This window comes from Oncorhynchus nerka, linkage group LG5 (assembly GCF_034236695.1).
Source record: "Oncorhynchus nerka isolate Pitt River linkage group LG5, Oner_Uvic_2.0, whole genome shotgun sequence".
Taxonomy (NCBI): domain Eukaryota; kingdom Metazoa; phylum Chordata; class Actinopteri; order Salmoniformes; family Salmonidae; genus Oncorhynchus; species Oncorhynchus nerka.
The window spans coordinates 45544208-45566904 of record NC_088400.1 but is presented as its reverse complement, the minus strand read 5'-3'; the positions used below and the strand labels follow the sequence as shown (position 1 = coordinate 45566904).

The 22697-nt window shown below is 44.7% G+C and overlaps 1 protein-coding gene across 4 annotated transcripts in view; it reads right to left on the bottom strand.

Annotated features, from left to right (window-relative positions):
• LOC115129601 (ecto-NOX disulfide-thiol exchanger 2-like) overlaps positions 1-22697 on the bottom strand; it is a 164989-nt gene that overhangs the window by 35047 nt on the left and 107245 nt on the right. For all 4 annotated transcript variants that reach the window (XM_065018692.1, XM_065018689.1, XM_065018690.1 and 1 more), the window contains exon 8: positions 17120-17225. In XM_065018692.1, the coding sequence (XP_064874764.1) occupies positions 17120-17225 (106 nt within the window). The remainder of the gene's footprint in view (positions 1-17119; positions 17226-22697) is intronic.

Genomic DNA, 22697 nt, shown 5'->3' with positions numbered 1-22697 from the left:
AACGAGGTGGGAAACCGAACCTGGTAGGCTGATGATAACGTTTGCATATATCTGCATAATAACGAGGGAGGCCGTCATATTGGCAACTGGCGGAGATCACAACGATTAACAAGCAGAAACTAAAAGACATGAAGGGGTGGGGGGGCAACCAGAGGGTTTCTGGCACCAATATCTCCGGTGTCACCTTCCGCCGATGTTCCCTTGAGCAAGGAATTTATCTTTTTCTACATTTTGTTGTATTATAGCCTGAATTTAAAATGGATTAAATGTAGATATTTTTTTGTCACTGGAATTAGGTTCTTGATTAAAAATTAAAAGCTGAAATGTCCACAGTAAATAATTATTAAACCACTTTGTTATGGCAAGCCTAAATAAGTTCGGGAGTAAACTTTTGCTTAACAGGTCACATAATAAGTTGCCTGGACTCACTCTGTGTGCAATAGTGTTTAACATAATTTTTGAATGACTACCTCATCTCTGTACCCCAAGGTCGCTCAAGCGAGCAGTGAATTTCAAACAGATTCAACCCAAAAAAACAGGGAGGTTTTCCAATGCCTTGCAAAGAAGGGCACCGATTGGTAGATGGGTAAAAATTATGTCACGAACCGGCTCAAAGCCCGTAACAAAGGGAGACAACGTGGAGATAATGAGTAGAAAGATATATATTTATTACCTAAAGCAAATAAATATAATATACAATGGTGTGTGTAATCAGTAATCAGTAGTGTAAGTGAGTGTTTTGCATGCGTGAATGTGATAATGCAGGGTGATGAAAGGTGCCAAAGCAAACAAACAAACAAACAAACGGCCATCAAGAACCACAACACAATCTACAGAGGGTGTCTGCATGGAGAGAGTCTCCTCCATGAATGGGGAAGTGGTGTATTTATCCTGGGAGACACCGGGCCCAGGTGTTTCCCATGTAGCTGACGACCCTCCCAACTCCGCCCACCAGCATCCTAATAAGGAAATAACAGAGAGAATACGGCAGACAGAGTGGGAGGGTCGTCACAATTAAATAACACTTTGGATGGTGTTTAAATACACCCAGTCACCACACCCAGTCTTTAACTTGGGTGACTGGAGACTCTAAAAATGTTATGGTCTTTGCTCTGACAACGCCTATTAGAGTGCCTTGCAAAAGTATTCATCCCCCTCGGCATTTTTACTGCCGGTAATTTAAATAGATTTTTTTATTTGGATTTCATGTAATGGACATACACAAAATAGTCCAAATTGGTGAAGTGAAATGTTAAAAATTACTTGTTTAAAACCTGTTTGGGATAGGGGGCAGCATTTTCATGTTTGGATGAAAAGCGTGCCCAGAGTAAACTGCCTGCTACTCAGTCCCAGTTGCTAATATATGCATATTATTGGTAGATTTGGATAGAAAACACTCTGAAGTTTCTAAAACTGTTTGAATGATGTCTGAGTATAACATAACTCATATGGCAGGCGAAAACCTGAGAAAAATCCAACCAGGAAGTGGGAAATCTGATGTTTGTAGTTTTTTAACTATTTGCCTATCGAATATACAGTGTCTATGGGGTCAAATTGCACTTCCTAAGGCTTCCACTAGATGTCAACAGTCTTTATGCTTCTACTGTAAAGGAGGGGGGAATGGGAGCTGAATGAGTCAGTGGTCTGTCAGAGTGCCATGAGCTGGTCACGCTCGTTCATGTGAGAGTTAGCTTGCATTCCATTGCATTTCCGAAGACAAAGGAATTCTCCGGTTGGACCATTATTGAAGATTTATGATAAAAACATCCTAAAGATTGATCCTATACACCGTTTTAAATGTTTCTACGAACTGTAATATGACTTTTCATCTGAACTTTCGCCTGGACCTACCCACGCATCGTGAGTTTGGATATGTGAACTGAAAGTGCTAACAAAAGGAAGTATTTGGACATAAATGTTGGACTTTATTGAACAAATCAATTTTTTTTGTGGAACTGGGATTCCTGGGAGTGCATTCTGATGAAGATCATCAAAGGTAAGTGAATATTTATAACACTATTTCTGACTTCTGTTGACTCCAACATGGCGGATATCTGTATGGCTTGATTTGTTGTCTGAGCGACGTACTCAGATTATTGCATGGTTTGCTTCTTCCGTAAAGTTTTTAAAAAATCTGACACAGCGGTTGCATTAAGGAGAAGTATATCTCTAAATCTGTGTATAACACTTGTATCTTATATTAAAGTTTATGATGACTATTTCTGTAAATTGATGTGGCTCTCTGCAAAATCACCGGATGTTTTGGAAGCAAAAATGACTGAACATAACACGCCAATGTAAACTGAGATTTTTTTATATAAATATCCACAAAACATACATGTATTGTGTAACATGAAGTCCTATGAGTGTCATCTGATGAAGATCATCAAAGGTTACTGATTAATTTTATCTCTATTTCTGCTTTTTGTGACTCCTCTCTTTGGCTGGATAATGGCTGTGTGTGTTTTTGTGACTAGGCTCTGACCTAACATAATCATATGTTGTGCTTTCGCTGTAAAGCCTTTTTGAGATCGGACACGATAGGTAGATTAACAATACGTTTATCTTTCATTTGGTGCATTGCACTTGTGAATGTATGAAAGTTACATGTTAAAAATATATATCTTTGAATTTTGCACGCTGCCTTTTCAGCGGAATGTTGTCGAGGGGTTCCGCTAGCCATAAGAAGTAAAAATAAATATTTTTATTTCATTTTTTACCTTCAGAAGTCATATAATTAGTTAAATAAAGTCCATCTGTGTGCAATCGAAGTTTCACATGATCTGTCACATGATCTCAGTATATATATATATACCTGTTCTGAAAGAGTCTGCAACACCACTAAGGGGCACAACCAAGCAAGCGGCACCATGAAGACCAAGGAGCTCTCCAAACAGGTCTGGGACAAAGTTGTGGAGAAGTACAGATCACGGTTGGGATATAAAAAATATCAGAAACTTTGAACATTCCGCGGAGCACCATTAAATCCATTATAAAAAATAGAAAGAATATGGCACCACAACAAACCTGCCAAGAGAGGGCTGCCCACCAAAACTCACAGACCAGGCAAGGAGGGTTTTAATCAGAGAGGCAAAATATAGACCAAAGATGCAAAGCCCCACAGTGGAGATTGGAGTATCTGTCCATAGGACCATTTTAAGCCGTACTCTCCACAGAGATAGGCTTTACAGAAGAGTGGCCAGAAAAAAAGCCATTGCTTAACTTCTCTAGGGTAGGGAGCAGCATTTGGAATTTTGGATGAAAAGCATGCCCAAATTAAACTGCCTTCTACTCGGGCCCAGAAGATATAATATGCATATAATTAGTAGATTTGGATAGAAAACACTCTAAACTTTCCAAAACTGTTCAAATAATGTCTGATGAGTATAACAGAACTGATTTGGCAGGCGAAAACCTGAGAAAAATCAATTCAGGAAGTATGGTGCGAAATCCATTCGTTTTCTATTCAATGCAATTACAGTATCCATTGACTTCGGACTCAAATTGCAGTTCCTACGCCTCCACCAGAAGTCAACAGTTTTTAGAAATTGTTTCAGGCTTGTATTGGGAAAAATGAGAGAGTAAGAGCAGTCTGAATGAGTGGACCCTGCCGTGTCACAGAGCTTTTTCATGCGCGCGACCAGAGAGAGTGCCTAGTTTATATTGAAGACGTTATTGAAATATTATAGATCATTTAGGCTAAAAATAACCTGAACATTTTATATAATCATTGTTTAACATGTTTCTATGAACTTTATGGATACAATTTGGATTTGTTTTGTCTGCCTATTGTGACTGTGTTTGAACCTGTGGATTACTGAAGAAAACGCGCAAACAAAACAGAGGTTTTCGGATATAAAGAGAGACTTTATCGAACAAAATAAACATTTATTGAATAAATGAATGTCTTCTGAGTGCAAACATATGAAGATCATCAAAGGTAAGGGCTTAATTTTATCTCTATTTCTGACTTGTGTAACTCTTCTACTTGGCTGGTTACTGTTTGTAATGATTTGTCTGCTGGGCTATGTTCTCAAATAATTGTAAGGTATGCTTTCGCCATAAAGCTTTTTAAAAAATCTGACACTGTGGTTGGATTCACAAGAAGTTAATCTTTAAACCTATGTTTAATAGTTTTATCTTTTCTGAATTTTTATAATGAGTATTTCTGTATTTGTATTTGGCACTCTGCAATCTCACTGGATGTTGGCCAGGTGGGACGCTAATAAATAAGCAAACACGTTTGTTGTTCGCCAAAAGGCATGTGGGAGACTCCCCAAACATATGGTAGAAGGTTCTCTGGTCAGATCAGACTATAATTGACCTTTTTGGCCATCAAGGAAAACGCTATGTCTGGCGCAAACCTCCACCTCTCATCACCCCAAGAACACTCTCCCCATAGTAAAGTATGGTGGTGGCAGCATCAATCTGTGGGGATGTTTGTCATTGGCAGGGACTGGGAAACTGGTCAGAATTGAAGGAATGATAGATGGAGCTAAATACAGGGAAATTGTTGAAGGAAACCTGTTTCAGTCTTTCAGAGATTTGAGACTGGGACAGAGGTTCACCTTCCAGCAGGACAATGACCCTAAACATTCTGCTAAAGTAACACTCAAGTGGTTTAAGGGGAAACATTTAAATGTATTGGAATGGTCTAGTCAAAGCCCAGACCTCAATCCAATTGAGAATCTGTGGTGTGACTTAAAGATTACTGTACACCTGCGGAACCCATCCAACTTGAAGGAGCTGGAGCAGTTTTGAAGAATGGGCAAAAATCCATGGCTGGATGTGCCAAGCTTATAGATACATACCCCAAGAGACTTGTAGCTGTAATTTCTGCAAAAGGTGGCTCTACACAATATTGACATAGAGGGGGGTGGGGATTGAATAGTTATGTACCCTCAAGTTTTCTGTTTTTTTTATTGTCTTATTTCTTTTTTGTTTCACACGAAAAAATATTTTGCATCTTCAAAGTGGCATGTTGTGTAAATCAAATGATACAACCCCCCTAAAAAATCCATTTTAATTTAAGGTTGTAAGGCAACAAAACAGGACAAATGGGGGTGAATACTTTTGCAAGCCACTGTATGTAGATCCTGGATGGCAGGAAGCTTGGTCCCAGTGATGTACTGGGCCATTTGCACTACCCTCTGTAGCACCTTACGGTCAGATGTCTAGCAGTTGTTATACCAGGTGGTGATGCAACTGGTCAGGATGCCCTACTGATGCAACTGGTCAGGTGCAGCTGTAGAACCTTTTGAGGATCTGGGGACCCATGCCAAATCTTTTCAGTCTCCTGAGGGGGAAAATGTTTTGGTGTGCCCTCTTCATGACTGTCTTGGTATGTATTGGACCATTATAGTTAGTTGTTGATGTGGACACCACAGCCCCGTCGATGTTAATGGGGGCCTGTTCGGCCCGCCTTTTCCTGTAGTCCACGATCAGCTCCTTTGTGTTGCTCACATTGAGGGAGAGGCTGTTGTCCTGGCACCATGCTGCCAGTTCTCTGACCTCCTCCCTATAGGCCGCCTCATCGTTGTCTACACTGTTGTGTCGTCAGCAAACTTAATGATGGTGTTGGAGTTGTGTTTGGCCACACAGTCGTGGGTGAACAGGGAACACAGGAGGGGGCTAAGTACACACACCTGAGGGGCCCCAGTGTTAAGGATCAGCTGGATCAGCCTGGGGCCAGCTCGTCAGGAAGTCCAGGATCCAGTTGCAGAGGGAGGTGTTTTTTCCCCAGAGTCCATAGCTTAGTGATGAGCTTCGTGGGCACTATGGTGTTGAACGCTGAGCTGTAGTCAATGAACAGCATTCTCAAATAGGTCAATGTCAGTGAAGACACTTGACAGTTGGTCCACGCATGCTTTGAGTCCACATACTGGTAATCCGTCTGGCCCAACAGCTTTGTGAATGTTGACCTGTTTAAAGGTTTTGTTCACATCGGCTACGGAGAGCGTTATTACACAGTCATCCAGAACAGCTGGTGCTCTCGTGCATGCTTCAGTGTTGCTTGCCTCGAAGCGAGCATAAAAGGCATTTAGCTCGTCTGGTAGGCTCGCGTCACTGGGCAGCTCACATCTGAGTTTCCCTTTGTAGTCCTTAATAGTTTTCAAGCCCTGCCATATCCGACGAGTGTCAGAGCTGGTGTAGCAGTATTCAATCTTAATCCTGTATTGACGCTTTGCTTTTTTGATGGTTCGTCTCAGGGGATAGTGGGATTTCTTATGAGCGTCCGGATCAGTCTCCCGCTCATTGAAAGCGGCAGCTCTAGCCTTTAGCTCGATGCGGTTGTTGCCTGTAATCCCTGGCTTCTGGTCAGGATATGCAGATACAGTCACTGTGGGGATGCACTTATTGATGAAGCCGATGACTGAGGTGGCGTATTCCTCAATGCCATTGGATGGGGATATTTTATATATGAATGCTTCCACTCAGTGTTTGAGATCAATTGACACTATTTACCATGGCACTTTGAGATTTAATTTAAACTGCAAAACCCTTACGCACCACTGCACTTTGTATACCAGGGTTGGCTGGCCTTCAATAGTCACTCATAGGCTCAGTCACTGGTATTCTTTTATTTACAAAGCCATTTTGGGTTTACTTCCTTTTTATTTGTGCATTTTTATTGTTCAGAAATGTGGTGGGTACTTTCTGTGTTCGCTGGACTTTATCCTGCTAACTGTTCCAAATGTCTGAAATGAATTTGGTAAAAGGGCTTTTATGTACTCTGCGCCATCGTCTTGGAACACCTTACAAAATACTTTTAAACTGGAAGAACTTGTTTCCGATTGGTGTTTGTAAATCACTGATGAAGGATTTTGAGGCTGATTCCCTGACGTGTCAATGCTTTTAATTTGCTGTTTTATACTCTTGTGAATTCAATGGTTTTTACTAGATTACTTGTAGTTTTTTCATGTCTGTCTGTAATTTTTTTGTAATGACTTGGTACTGCCTATCTTGGCCAGGGCGCTCTTAAAAGAGATTAAAAAAGATTTTAATCTCAATGAGCTCTTCCTGGTTAAATAAAGGTTAAATAAAAAAATTTAAAATCCAAATGAATCCCAGAACATATTTCAGCCTGTGCTTGCAAAACAGTCCTGTAGTGTAGCATCCACGTCATCTTACCACTTCCGTATTGAGCGAGTCACTGGTACTTCCTGCTTTAGTTTTTGCTTTGTACGCAGGAATCAGGAGGATAGAATTATGGTCAGATTTTCCAAATGGAGGGCGGGGGAGAGCTTTTTATGCATCTCTGTGTGGAGTAAAGGTGGTCTAGGATTTTTCCCCCCCTGGTTGCACAGAAGCCACAGTGACATGCTGGTAAGAATTTGGTAAAACTGATTTAAGCTTGCCTGCATTAAAGTCCCCAGCCACTAGGAGCGGTGCTTCTGTGTGAGCATTTCCAAAGATCAGGACAGTGGATCAGCGTCTACAGAACCCTCTCACCCGCAGAGGGGGGTTGATATGGTGGTTTTATGACACCTCACGTCAATCGAATATTGTAATGCAGCAGATGACTCCTTTCTGGTCTTTAGTATGGGTGAATGGAAATGTCTTTTTGTTACAGAAGAGTTTGCCGCCCAAAACTTCAACATCAAACAATGAACCCTGGACAATACATTTCATCACCTAAATGTTGGGAATGATGAGAGATGGAATATGGAAAATGAACGTCTACTTTATGATGTCATTAAAAATGATATAAAGACGTTATAACAAAAACATTGTAACTTGAGCTTTTACACGGTGTATATCAGGTTTACATCCTTTACGTGGTGTAGAAAATATCAAGGATGAAGAGAACGTTTGTGTGACGATAGGATTGTGATTTTTTTGTTCTCTAACGACCTCATAGTAATTAGGATACTTTGCCTCGTAACTATCCACGCTCCAGGGAGCCCAGAGAGCGTGTCAGCAAGACAAAAACACCCCCTTTTTTACAGAGGGTATTAAAGTTAAGAATTAACATACCAGACTAAATGGACCACAAGCTGCAGCTAGGTCTACATTTGTCACAACCCTGGAACTCAACACGAGGTTGAAGACAAACGAACCTCTAACAATCAATGTTACGGTTGAGTAGCTGTTCTAAGTACTGTATCTAAGAAAGTGAATTTAAGTTGGACCATCCGGTTATTCTCTTCAAATCCTCACTGCTCTCATCACCTGTCTGGGGATCATCGACACGGTTGATTAGCCGTCCTCAGACCACTCTTCCAGAATGAGTGCAAGTAAACAGACAACTAATAAGAAGGACATTGTGACATTGTGAACAATCAGAGATTTACACCCGAGAACGAAGGAGAAGGCCATCCGAAGAAGAAGGCCCAATCGAAACCCTTCTCACAAAGCGCAACCCTTTCCACGAAGGCCTGGGCCCAACAGAGATACCAGACAAAGACATTCAACACGTAAATACATGCATTACTTCTTACACAAAAGAGCGGCATTCGGGGCAGGTATTAGGGTTACTGTGAGTGTATACAAGTGTTGTTCTCTCTCTCTTTAACTCTCCATCTTGTGTAACAAGTGTCATATTGTTGTCTAACTTTATTAAGTTTCTAATCAATAACCTATACCGTGTGTGTATCTTGTGTTATCATTTAGTTTGTTAGTAAATAAATAATCAAATCAATTTGTGTGGTATGGAATGATTAGAAAGACTCGGGTTTGTGCAGATTTATGAAGTCTGCGACGTTCAGAATGATACTGATATGAGGAAATGATCAATTACTGACTGTTATCGATAAACATACAGCTGAAGTCAGAAGTTTACATACACCTTAGCCGAATACATTTAAACTCAGTTTTTCACAATTCCTGACATTTAGTACTTGTAAAAATTCCCTGTCCTAGGTCAGTTAGGATCACCACTTTATTTTAAGAATGTGAAATGTCAGAATAATAGCAGAGAGTGATTTATTAAAAAAAAAAAATATTTCATCACATTCCCAGTGGGTCAGACGTTTACATACACTCAATTAGTATTTCGGGTAGCCTTCCACAAGCGTCCCACAATAAGTTGGGTGAATTTTGGCCCATTTCTCCTGACAGAGCTGGTGTAACTGAGTCAGGTTTGTAGGCCTCCTTACTCGTACATGCTTTTTCAGTTTTGCCCACAAATTTTCTATAGGACTGGGGTCAGGGCTTTGTGATGGCCACTCCAATACGTTGACTTTTTTGTCTTTAAGCCATTTTGCCGCAACTTTGGGGTCATTGTCCATTTGGAAGTCCCATTTGCGACCAAGTTTTTAACTTCCTGACTGATGTCTTGAGATGTTGCTTAAATATATCCACGTAATTTTCCCGCCTCATGATGCCATCTATTTTGTAAAGTGCACCAGTCCCTCCTAAAGCAAAGCATCCTGACAACATGATGCCGACACCCCCGTGCTTCACGGTTGGGATGGTGTTCTTCACCTTGCAAGCTTCCCCCTTTTTCCTCTAAACATAACAATGGTCATTATAGCCAAACAGTTCCATTTTTGTTTCATCAGACCAGAGGACAGTTGACTGTTTTGCTGTGGATATAGATACTTTTGTACCTGTTTCCTTCAGCATCTTCACAAGGTCCTTTGCTGTTGTTTTGGGATTGATTTGCACTTTTCGCACCAAAGTAAGTTAATCTCTAGGAGACAGAACATGGCTTCTTCCTGAGTGATATAACGGCTGCGTGGTCCCATAGTGTTTATGTGAAATATACTATTGTTTGTACATATGAACGTGGCACCTTCAGGCGTTTGGAAATTGCTCCCAATGATGAACCAGACCAGAGGTCTGATTTCTTTAGATTTTCCCATGATGTCAAGCAAAGAGGCACTGGGTTTGAAGGTAGCCCTTGAAATACATCCACAGGTACACCTCCAATTGACTCAAATTATGTAAATTATGTTGCCTATCAGAAGCTTCTAAAGCCATGACATAATTTTCTGGAATTTTCCAAGCTGTTTAAAGGCACAGTCAGTTTAGTGTATGTACACTTCTGACCCACTGGAAATGTGATACAGTGAATTATGTGAAATAATCAGTCTGTAAACAATTGTTGGAAAAATTACTTGTGTCATTCACAAAGTAGATTACCTAACCGACTTGCCAAAACTATGGTTTGTTAACAAGAAATGTGTGGAGTGGTTGAAAACCCAGTTTTAATGACTCCAACCTAAGTGTATGTAAACTTCTGACTTCAACTGTATATTCTTGAGTTAATTCGGGAGACGGTAACTCGGTAAACAACTTCTCCTGTGGTGCCCCAAATTCCTAATGAGTTAAATGTTACATGATTAATTTAATCCAAGAACAAACATAGTAGGTAATTATTCGATAAATAACTGTCACGTCATGACACTGTGTGCAACAGGGCACTAAGGTAATACTGCAAAAAAATGTGGCAAATCAATTTACTTTTGTCCTGAATACAAAGCTTTATGTTAGGGGAAAATCCATCACAACACATTACTGAGCACTACTCTCCATATTTTAAGCATAGTGTTGGCTGCTTCATATTATGTGTATGCTTGTAATCGTTAAGGACTGGGGAGTTTTTCAGGATAAAAAATATTTTTTCCATTATATTTCCTTCAAAATGTACAAATAATATTCCTCAATCAGTCGTTTTTGGTATTTTCTGTGCTCCCTGACGGTCTACTTTTCATTTCAGCTTTTATTAGCTCAGTGTATCCTCTGGAAAAATGTTTAGCAGTGGGGGGAAAAAGTTGCAGAGAGGAGGGGTTGAACTGTTTTTGGGGTCTGAAAAGGTGGAAATAAAATTTCCACCTCCAGAAATTGGTAAAATTATTTTTACAAATGATTAACATATTGGACCACGCATATAGCCTGGTATGCTATATGCGTGGTCCACTAGCAGCATAGTGGCTATAAATAAATTGGTTGAAGCATGGGGTTGCCTATCTGCATTTACCCTATTGGGCTAATCATTAGTAGAGTCCTGCATGGGGTCGGATACCCATGGTTACCCGTTGGTGAGCCGCAAAATAATCCGCTGACAGGTGGAACGACAACATTCTTTCAACCCTTGGGACGGCTCTAGGTTCAGAACAATTACATTGCGGGTTGGAGACATCTGAAATCAAGATAAGACTTTGAAAAAACCCAGTAGCTTGTTGTGTTGCGAATTCCATTCTATGAGCAGTGAGGCAGACATAAGGCTACCAGCCACTCATCCATGAGTGGGTGTGGACCTGGGAACTGTCCCTTACTCGTGTGGTGCTAAAACATTCTAATATGTCCACTCGCAGAGTTTATTTCCCTCTCCCCAAGTGAGAATATGTTACCCAGATTACTTTCCCTGGATAGCTTAGCTCAAATGAAAATTACTAATGTTGGCCTAACCGGAGAGAAAAAAAAGAACGGTTATGATAAGGGAATACGACACTATCGTGGAAACAGGTGCTGCTAGAGTGAAATCCCTAGTTTAGAAGGACAATGCGGTAGATGGATACACAGCCTGCACAAAGTGCAAGCAGGTAGGCTGATTAATTTTCGATAATTCAGTTAATTATCAGTTCATTATTACATTTATTCAGACTTTCCTTCATTAGACCATACGCAGTCCAAATCAAGGTGACTGGTGTCACGCCTTGGTCATAGTATTTTGTGTTTTTGTTATATATTTGGTCAGGCCAGGGTGTGACATGGGTTTATTTGGTTGTGTTTCGTATTGGGGTTTTGTAGGCATTGGGATTGCGGCTGAGTAGGGGTGTAGCATAGGCTTGGCTGCCTGAGGCGGTTCTCAATCAGAGTCAGGTGATTCTCGTTTAGGTAGCCGGGGTTTCACTGTGTATTTTGTGGGTGATTATTCCTGTCTCTGTGTAGTGTTCACCAGATAATGTAATTAGGTTTTCACGTTTCGTTTGTTGTTTTTGTATTTATTTAGTTATTTCATGTATCGCTATTTTGTCATTAAAGAACATGAGTAACCACCACGCTGCATTTTGGTCCGACTCTCCTTCAACAGACGAACGCCGTTACAGAATCACCCACCACACTCGGACCGAGCGGCGTGGTAACAGGCAGCGACAGCAGGAGCAGCGAAAGGAGGAATGGACATGGGAGGACGTTATGGACAGCAGGAGTTTAGAGTATACGACTTGGGAGGAAATAGACAGGTGGGCGGTCGACCCAGAGAGAGTGCCGGAGCCCGCCTGGGATTCGCTGGAGCAGTGCGAAGAGGGCTATAGGAGAATGGAGTCGAAGAGAAAGACACGGCGGCGCAGAAAGAAACCCGAAAGTCAGCCCCAAAAATGTATTGGGGGGGGGTCAGGGAGAGAGTGGCAGAGTCAGGAGTCAGACCTGAGCCAACTCTCCCTGTTAATCGTGAGGAGCAGCGATCAAAGGACTTCTGGACTTGGGAAGAGATATTGGACGGAAAAGGACCATGGGCACAGCCTGGTGAATATCGACGCCCCAAGGAAGAACTGGAGGCGGAGAAAGCGGAGAGGCGCTGGTATGAGGAGGCAGCACGGCGACGCGGATGGAAGCCTGAGAGTCAGCCCCAAAAATGTATTGGGGGGTGGCTTACAGGGAGTATGGCTATGCCAGGTAGGAGAGCTGCGCAAATTCCCTGTGCTTACCGGGGGGCTAAAGAGACCGGGCAGGCACCGTGTTATGCTATGGAGCGCACGGTGTCTCCAGTGCGGGTGCATAGCCCGGTGCGGTACATACCAGCTCTTCGTATTAGCCGGGCTAGAGTGGGCATCGAGCCAAGTAAGGTTGGGCAGGCTCGGTGCTCAAGAGCTCCAGTGCGCCTGCACGGTCCGGTCTATCCAGTGCCACCTCCACACACCAGTCCTCCGGTAGCAGCTCCCCGCACCAGGCTTCCTGTGCGTGTCCTCGATCCAGTACCACCAGTTCCAGCACCACGCACCAGGCCTTCAGTGCGCCTCGCCTGTTCAGCACAGCCAGAGCCTTCCTTCTCTCTAGCGCTGTCGGAGCCTCCCGCCTGTTCAGCGCAGCCAGCGCTTTCCTCTTCTCCTGCGCTGTTGGAGTCTCCCGCCTGTTCAGCGCAGCCAGAGCCTTCCTTCTCTCCTGCGCTGCCGGAGCCTCCTGCCTGTTCAGCGCAGCCAGAGCTGTCAGCCTGCATGGAGCAGCCAGAGCTGTCAGCCTGCATGGAGCAGCCAGAGCTGTCAGCCTGCATGGAGCAGCCAGAGCTGTCAGTTTGCATGGAGCAGCCAGAGCTGCCAGTCTGCATAGAGCTGCCAGTCTGCATGGAGCTGCCAGTCTGCATAGAGCAGCCAGAGCTGCCAGTCTGCATGGAGCAGTCAGAGCTGCCAGTTTGCATGGAGCAGCCAGAGCAGCTAGATCCGCCAGTCAACCAGATTCTTCCAGATCTGCCAGTCAACCAGATTCTTCCAGATCTGCCAGTCAACCAGACTCTTCCAGATCTGCCAGTCAACCAGAATCTTCCAGATCCGCCAGCCAGCCAGGATCTACCGGAGCCAACTACCTGCCTGAGCTTCATCTCAGTACTGGGCTGCCCCTCAGTCCAGGGCTGCCCCTCAGTCCCGAGCTGCCCCTCAGTCCCGAGCTTCCCCTCAGTCCTGAGCTGCCCCTCAGTGCCGAGCTTCCCCTCAGTCCCGAGCTTCCCCTCAGTCCCGAGCTGCCTCAGTCCCAAGCTGCCCCTTAGTCCCAAGCTGCCCCTCAGTCCCGAGCTGCCCCTCAGTCCAGTGGGGTTCTGGGTGAGGACTATTAGGCCATGGTCGGCGGCGAGGGTGGATTATCGCAGGACGCGAGGGGGAGGAACTACGACATTAATGGAGTGGGGTCCACGTCCCGAGCCGGAGCCGCCACCATGGACAGACGCCCACCCGGACCCTCCCTATGGTTTTGAGGTGCGTCCGGGAGTCCGCACCTTAGGGGGGGTTCTGTCACGCCTTGGTCATAGTATTTTGTGTTTTCGTTATATATTTGGTCAGGCCAGGGTGTGACATGGGTTTATTTTGTTGTGTTTCGTATTGGGGTTTTGTAGGCATTGGGATTGCGGCTGAGTAGGGGTGTAGCATAGGCTTGGCTGCCTGAGGCGGTTCTCAATCAGAGTCAGGTGATTCTCATTGTCTCTGATTGGGAACCATATTTAGGTAGCCGGGGTTTCACTGTGTATTTTGTGGGTGAGTGTTCCTGTCTCTGTGTAGTGTTCACCAGACGAACGCCGTTACAACTGGAAACATGACCGAATACAAACAGTGTAACTATTCCCTCTGCAAGGCAATTAAACAAGCTAAGCGTCAGTATAGAGACAAAGTAGTATCTCAATTCAACGGCTCAGACACAAGAAGTATGTGGCAGGGTCTACAGTCAATCACGGATTACAAAAAGAAAACCAGCCCCATCACGGACCAGGATGTCTTGCTCCCAGGCAGACTAAATAACTTTTTTGCCCGCTTTGAGGACAATACAGTGCCACTGACACGGCCCGCAACTAAAACATGCGGACTCTCCTTCACTGCAGCCGACGTGAGGAAAACACCCTCGCAAGGCTGCAGGCCCAGACGGCATCCCCAGCCGCGCCCTCAGAGCATGCGCAGACCAGCTGGCTGGTGTGTTTACGGACATATTCAATCAATCCCTATCCCAGTCTGTTGTTCCCACATGCTTCAAGAGGGCCACCATTGTTCCTGTTCCCAAGAAAGCTAAGGTAACTGAGCTAAACGACTACCGCCCCGTAGCACTCACTTCCGTCATCATGAAGTGCTTTGAGAGACTAGTCAAGGACCATATCACCTCCACCCTACTTGACACCCTAGACCCACTCCAATTTGCTTACCGCCCAAATAGGTCCACAGACAATGCAATCTCAACCACACTGCACACTGCCCTAACCCATCTGGACAAGAGGAATACCTATGTGAGAATGCTGTTCATCGACTACAGCTTGGCATTTAACACCATAGTGCCCTCCAAGCTCGTCATCAAGCTCGAGACCCTGGGTCTCGACCCCGCCCTGTGCAACTGGGTACTGGACTTCCAGACGGGCCGCCCCCAGGTGGTGAGGGTAGGCAACAACATCTCCACCCCGCTGATCCTCAACACTGGGGCCCCACAAGGGTGCGTTCTGAGCCCTCTCCTGTACTCCCTGTTCACCCACGACTGCGTGGCCACGCACGCCTCCAACTCAATCATCAAGTTTGCGGACGACACAACAGTGGTAGGCTTGATTACCAACAACGACGAGACGGCCTACAGGGAGGAGGTGAGGGCCCTCGGAGTGTGGTGTCAGGAAAATAACCTCACACTCAACGTCAACAAAACTAAGGAGATGATTGTGGACTTCAGGAAACTGCAGAGGGAACACCCCTCTATCCACATCGATGGAACAGTAGTGGAGAGGGTAATACGTTTTAAGTTCCTCGGCGTACACATCACAGACCAACTGAATTGGTCCACCCACACAGACAGCATCGTGAAGAAGGCGCAGCAGCGCCTCTTCAACCTCAGGAGGCTGAAGAAATTTGGCTTGTCACCAAAAGCACTCACAAACTTCTACAGATGCACAATCGAGAGCATCCTGTGGCTGTATCACCTCCTGGTACGGCAACTGCTCCGCCCACAACCGCAAGGCTCTCCAGAGGGTAGTGAGGTCTGCACAACGCATCACCGGGGGCAAACTACCTGCCCTCCAGGACACCTACACCACCCGATGTCACAGGAAGGCCATAAAGATCATCAAGGACAACAACCACCGAGCCAATGCCTGTTCAACCCGCTATCATCCAGAAGGCGAGGTCAGTACAGGTGCATCAAAGCTGGGACCGAGAGACTGAAAAACAGCTTCTATCTCAAGGCCATCAGACTGTTACACAGCCACCACTAACATTGAGTGGCTGCTGCCAACACACTTACTTTAATAATGGGAATTGATGGGAAATGATGTAAAATATATCACTAGCCACTTTAAACAATGCTACATAATATAATGTTTACATACCCTATATTATTCATCTCATATGTATACGTATATACTGTACTCTATATCATCTACTGCATCCTTATGTAATACATGTATCACTAGCCACTTTAACTATGCCACTTTGTTTACATACTTATCTCATATGTATATACTGCACTCAATACCATCTACTGTATCTTGCCTATGCCGCTCTGTACCATCACTCATTCATATATCTTATGTACATATTCTTTATCCCCTTACACTTGTGTCTATAAGGTAGTAGTTTTGGAATTGTTAGCTAGATTACTTGTTGGTTATTACTGCATTGTCGGAACTAGAAGCACAAGCATTTCGCTACACTCGCATTAACATCTGCTAACCATGTGTATGTGACAAATAAAATTTGATTTGATTTGGAATATTTCTCTCACACAACAATCACAACAAGCCGGATAGGTCATTACTTATTTTGTATGCAAAGGAAAATTAATTGTGGACTGTTCCAGTATCTTCAAAGTACACCTCAGCAGAAAGATTTGTTTATATTTTTTTGCCGTGGCGGCAATGATTTTTAGCAGCGCCACAGCTAAATGACTGCAGAGGAAACACTGTATTCGTGAGCTGGGCATAGTCAATAAACAGTATGAATGTAGGTCCATTATAATTTCTACACAGTTTCGATTTGGTTTTAGGCTAGATGAGCTAATCCCCCACTGTATTGGACCCGTAGGCCATATGTTTGTCACCCCTGCTCCATATTGATATATGACCTGTTATTTTGCCATAGAGAAGGGCTTACTGGATGATTGATAGTTGTCTCAGAGTGTCTACCAGCCGTGCACACACACACACTCTCTCTCTCTGACTCTCTCACACACACACACACACTTGAGTGTACAAGTATGCGCACACACACACACAGTTCCAGCTGTGAGCATCCCCAATTAGAGTGGCACGCACGCACACACAGTTCTACAAGTACACACGCGTACACACTCAGCCTGGAGAAGCCCATTATATTGTCTCTGCATGGTCTCCTCTCCAACTTAATTTGTCCATTTAGAGACTGAATGAGCTGATGACACTGAGACAGAGGGCTGTGCTACAGATCTATTCTCCAACTAAGAAGAAAAGGAAGCAACCATATCCCGAAAGTGTGTGTGGTGTGTGTGTAGTTAATGTTAGTTTTTCTATCAGGTGTGTGTGTACCTGATTCGTCAGGGTTGTGTGTATCCTCCATGTCATCGTCAGACATCTCCATTTCCTCCTCTCGTCTGATACCCATCAGCTCTTCATTCTGCATGTTTCTGATCTCCTGGAGGGAAACAACACAACAAAACAGGATTATGACAATGTTCCTTCTGAACAAACTCCTCCTGGGTAGCCTGGCTGCAGACATGGCGCAAACACACACACACACATTCAGATAGATACATACAGTACATACACTTGAAAGCTCACAGACACTCATGCACACACACACACACACACACACACACACACACACACACACACACACACACACACACACACACACACAGTGGTGTGATTTAAGGTTCAGATTTGCTTTCCATCTATATCGGTACGTTTAGGATATTGAGAGGGTGAGCTGATCCTAGAGCTGTACCTAAAGGCAGCTTCTACCCAGAGCGATACACAGAGAGCATGAGGAGTGGAGATGAGATAAGACATGATGGCAGGTCTCAGAGCAGGACTGAGTTCTCCCTCTGCTGCAGTGATGGGACAGCAGATAGCAGAGAGCAGCAGCCTGCATGTAATGTATGTCCTATACTGTTTTGAGTATAACTGTACTGATATAATTGTCCTATAAGCATACTGCTGTAGCCACTGTGCTGTTGCCTGTGTCTAGCTCAGAGTAGAGTGAACTTCCCCTTAGGGTGTGTTCACACATAGTCCTCTTTAAAATAACCGATCTCAATCCTTTGAATGTGGACTCAACTCTTTTTCATACACTTCACCTATTTTGTGGTCCGAATCCTGTGTATTCACATTGCTATGTTTAGAAAGGAACCAGGATCTCCTTCCAACATTCACTCAATGCACTCTTGGTTTTTACAAAGTGCCGGACAAGCCATTCCATCAGATCAAGTTACACTGCTACAAGCTACACTTCAATGGAAATGAACTCATTAGGCCCTAATCTATGAATTTCATGACTGAGAATACAGATATGCATCTTTTGGTCACAGATATTATACGTTAAAAACAAGTAGGGCCGTGGATCAGAAAACCTGTTAGCATCTGGTGTGACCACCTTTTGCCTGATGCAGCGTGACACATCTCCTTCACATAGAGTTGATCAGGCTGTTGAATGTGGCCTGTGGAAAGTTGTCCCACTCCACTTCAATGGCTGTGCGAAGTTGCTGGATATTGGCAGGAACTGGAACACGTTGTCGTACACACCGATCCAGAGCATCCCAAACGTGTTCAATAGGTGAAATGTCTGAGTAGGCAGGCCATGGAAGAGCTTCCAAGAATTGTGTAGAGATTCTTGCAATGTTGTCCGTTCATCGTAATGCTGACATTTTGAGGTGATGGCTGCGGAATAATCTAATCACAGTATCTCTGTGCATTCAAATTGACATCAATAAAATGCAATTGTGTTCGTTGTCCAAATCAAATCAAATCAAATCAAATGTTATTTGTCACATACACATGGTTAGCAGATGTTAATGCGAGTGTAGCGAAATGCTTGTGCTTCTAGTTCCGACAATGCAGTGATAACCAACAACATTTACATTTACATTTAAGTCATTTAGCAGACGCTCTTATCCAGAGCGACTTACAAATTGGACAACAAGTAATCTAACTAACAATTCCAAAACTACTGTCTTATACACAGTGTAAGGGGATAAAGAATATGTACATAAGGATATATGAATGAGTGATGGTACAGAGCAGCATACAGTAGATGGTATCGAGTACAGTATATACATATGAGATGAGTATGTAGACAAAGTAAACAAAGTGGCATAGTTAAAGTGGCTAGTGATACATGTATTACATAAGGATGCAGTCGATGATGTAGAGTACAGGATATACGTATGCATATGAGATGAATAATGTAGGGTAAGTAACATTATATAAGGTAGCATTGTTTAAAGTGGCTAGTGATATATTTACATCATTTCCCATCAATTCCCATTATTAAAGTGGCTGGAGTTGGGTCAGTGTCAATGACAGTGTGTTGGCAACAGCCACTCAATGTTAGTGGTGGCTGTTTAACAGTCTGATGGCCTTGAGATAGAAGCTGTTTTTCAGTCTCTCGGTCCCAGCTTTGATGCACCTGTACTGACCTCGCCTTCTGGATGATAGCGGGGTGAACAGGCAGTGGTTCGGGTGGTTGATGTCCTTGATGATCTTTATGGCCTTCCTGTAACATCGGGTGGTGTAGGTGTCCTGGAGGGCAGGTAGTTTGCCCCCGGTGATGCGTTGTGCAGACCTCACTACCCTCTGGAGAGCCTTACGGTTGAGGGCGGAGCATTCGCCGTACCAGGCGGTGATACAGCCCGCCAGGATGCTCTCGATTGTGCATCTGTAGAAGTTTGTGAGTGCTTTTGGTGACAAGCCGAATTTCTTCAGCCTCCTGAGGTTGAAGAGGCGCTGCTGCGCCTTCTTCCCGACGCTGTCAGTGTGAGTGGAGCAATTCAGTTTGTCTGTGATGTGTATGCCGAGGAACTTAAAACTTTCTACCCTCTCCACTACTGTTCCATCGATGTGGATAGGGGGGTGTTCCCTCTGCTGTTTCCTGAAGTCCACAATCATCTCCTTAGTTTTGTTGACGTTGAGTGTGAGGTTATTTTCCTGACACCACACTCCGAGGGCCCTCACCTCCTCCCTGTAGGCCGTCTCGTCGTTGTTGGTAATCAAGCCTACCACTGTTGTGTCGTCCGCAAACTTGATGATTGAGTTGGAGCGTGCGTGGCCACGCAGTCGTGGGTGAACAGGGAGTACAGGAGAGGGCTCAGAACGCACCCTTGTGGGGCCCCGTGTTGAGGATCAGCGGGGAGGAGATGTTGTTGCCTACCCTCACCACCTGGGGCGGCCCGTCAGGAAGTCCAGTACCCAGTTGCACAGGGGCGGGGTCGAGACCCAGGGTCTCGAGCTTGATGACGAGCTTGGAGGGTACTATGGTGTTGAATGCCGAGCTGTAGTCGATGAACAGCATTCTCACATAGGTATTCCTCTTGTCCAGGTGGGTTAGGGCAGTGTGCAGTGTGGTTGAGATTGCATCGTCTGTGGACCTATTTGGGCGGTAAGCAAATTGGAGTGGGTCTAGGGTGTCAGGTAGGGTGGAGGTGATATGGTCCTTGACTAGTCTCTCAAAGCACTTCATGATGACGGAAGTGAGTGCTACGGGGCGGTAGTCGTTTAGCTCAGTTACCTTAGCTTTCTTGGGAACAGGAACAATGGTGGCCCTCTTGAAGCATGTGGGAACAGCAGACTGGTATAGGGATTGATTGAATATGTCCGTAAACACACCGGCCAGCTGGTCTGCGCATGCTCTGAGGGCGCGGCTGGGGATGCCGTCTGGGCCTGCAGCCTTGCGAGGGTTAACACGTTTAAATGTCTTACTCACCTCGGCTGCAGTGAAGGAGAGACCGCATGTTTTCGTTGCAGGCCGTGTCAGTGGCACTGTATTGTCCTCAAAGCGGGCAAAAAGTTATTTAGTCTGCCTGGGAGCAAGACATCCTGGTCCGTGACTGGGCTGGGTTTCTTCTTGTAGTCCGTGATTGACTGTAGACCCTGCCACATGCCTCTTGTGTCTGAGCCGTTGAATTGAGATTCTACTTTGTCTCTGTACTGACGCTTAGCTTGTTTGATAGCCTTGCGGAGGGAATAGCTGCACTGTTTGTATTCGGTCATGTTGCCAGACACCTTGCCCTGATTAAAAGCAGTGGTTCGCGCTTTCAGTTTCACGCGAATGCTGCCATCAATCCACGGTTTCTGGTTAGGGAATGTTTTTATCGTTGCTATGGGAACGACATCTTCAACGCACGTTCTAATGAACTCGCACACCGAATCAGCGTATTCGTCAATATTTTTATCTGACGCAATACGAAACATGTCCCAGTCCACGTGATGGAAGCAGTCTTGGAGTGTGGAGTCAGCTTGGTCTGACCAGCGTTGGACAGACCTCAGCGTGGGAGCCTCTTGTTTCAGTTTCTGCCTGTAGGCAGGGATCAACAAAATTGAGTCGTGGTCAGCTTTTCCGAAAGGGGGGCGGGGCAGGGCCTTATATGCGTTGCGGAAGTTAGAGTAACAGTGATCCAGGGTTTTACCACCCCTGGTTGCGCAATCGATATGCTGATCAAATTTAGGGAGTCTTGTTTTCAGATTAGCTTTGTTAAAATCCCCAGCTACAATGAATGCAGCCTCCGGATAAATGGTTTCCAGTTTGCAAAGAGTTAAATAAAGTTCGTTCAGAGCCATCGACGTGTCTGCTTGGGGGGGGATATATACGGCTGTGATTATAATCGAAGATAATTCTCTTGGAAGATAATGCGGTCTACATTTGATTGTGAGGAATTCTAAATCAGGTGAACAGAAGGATTTGAGTTCCTGTATGTTTCCTTCATCACACCATGTCTCGTTAGTCATGAGGCATACGCCCCCGCCACTCTTCTTACCAGAAAGATGTTTGTTTCTGTCGGCGCGATGCGTGGAGAAACCCGTTGGCTGCACTGCATCGGATAGCGTCTTCCCAGTAAGCCATGTTTCCGTGAAGCAGAGAACGTTGCAGTCTCTGATGTCCCTCTGGAATGCTACCCTTGCTCGGATTTCATCAACCTTGTTGTCAAGAGACTGGACATTGGCAAGAAGAATGCTGGGGAGTGGTGCGTGATGTGCCCTTGTCCTGAGTCTGACCAGAAGACCGCTACGTTTCCCTCTTTTTCGGAGTCGTTTCCTTGGGTCACTGCATGCGATCCATTCCGTTGTCCTGTTTGTAAAGGCAGAACACAGGATCCGCGTCGCGGAAAACATATTCTTGGTCGTACTGATGGTGAGTTGACGCTGATCTTATATTCAGTAGTTCTTCTCGACTGTATGTAATGAAACCTAAGATGACCTGGGGTACTAATGTAAGAAATAACACGTAAAAAAAACAAAAAACTGCATAGCTTCCTAGGAACGCGAAGCGAGGCGGCCATCTCTGTCAGCTTATGCATGCCCATACCATAACCCCACCACCACCACTTCGTTCACAACGTTGACATCAGCAAACCGCTTGCCCACACGATGCCATAAACACTGTCTGCCATCTGCTCGATAAAGTTGAAACCGGCATTCATCCATGAAGAGCATACTTCTCCAGCATGCTAGTGGTCCATCGATGGTTAGCATTTGCCCACTGAAGTCGGTTACGACGAGGAACTGCTGTCAGGTCAAGACCCTGGTGAGGACTATGTGCATGCAGATGAGCTTCCCTGAGAAGCATTCTGACAGTTTGTGCAGATATTCTTCGGTTGTGCAAACCCACAGTTTCATCAGCTGTCCGGGTGGCTGGATGTGGAGGTCCTGGGCTGGTGTGGTTACACGTGGTCTGAGGTTGTGAGGCCAGTTGAACGTACTGCCAAATTCTCTAAAACAATGTTGGAGGCGGCTTAGAGAAATGTATTTTAAATTATCTGGCAACAGCTCTGGTGCATATTCCTGCAGTCAGCATGCCAATTGCATGCTCCTTCAAAACTTGAGACATCTGTGGCATTGTGTTGTGTGACAAAACTGTACATTTTAGAATGACCTTTTATTGTCCCCAGCACAA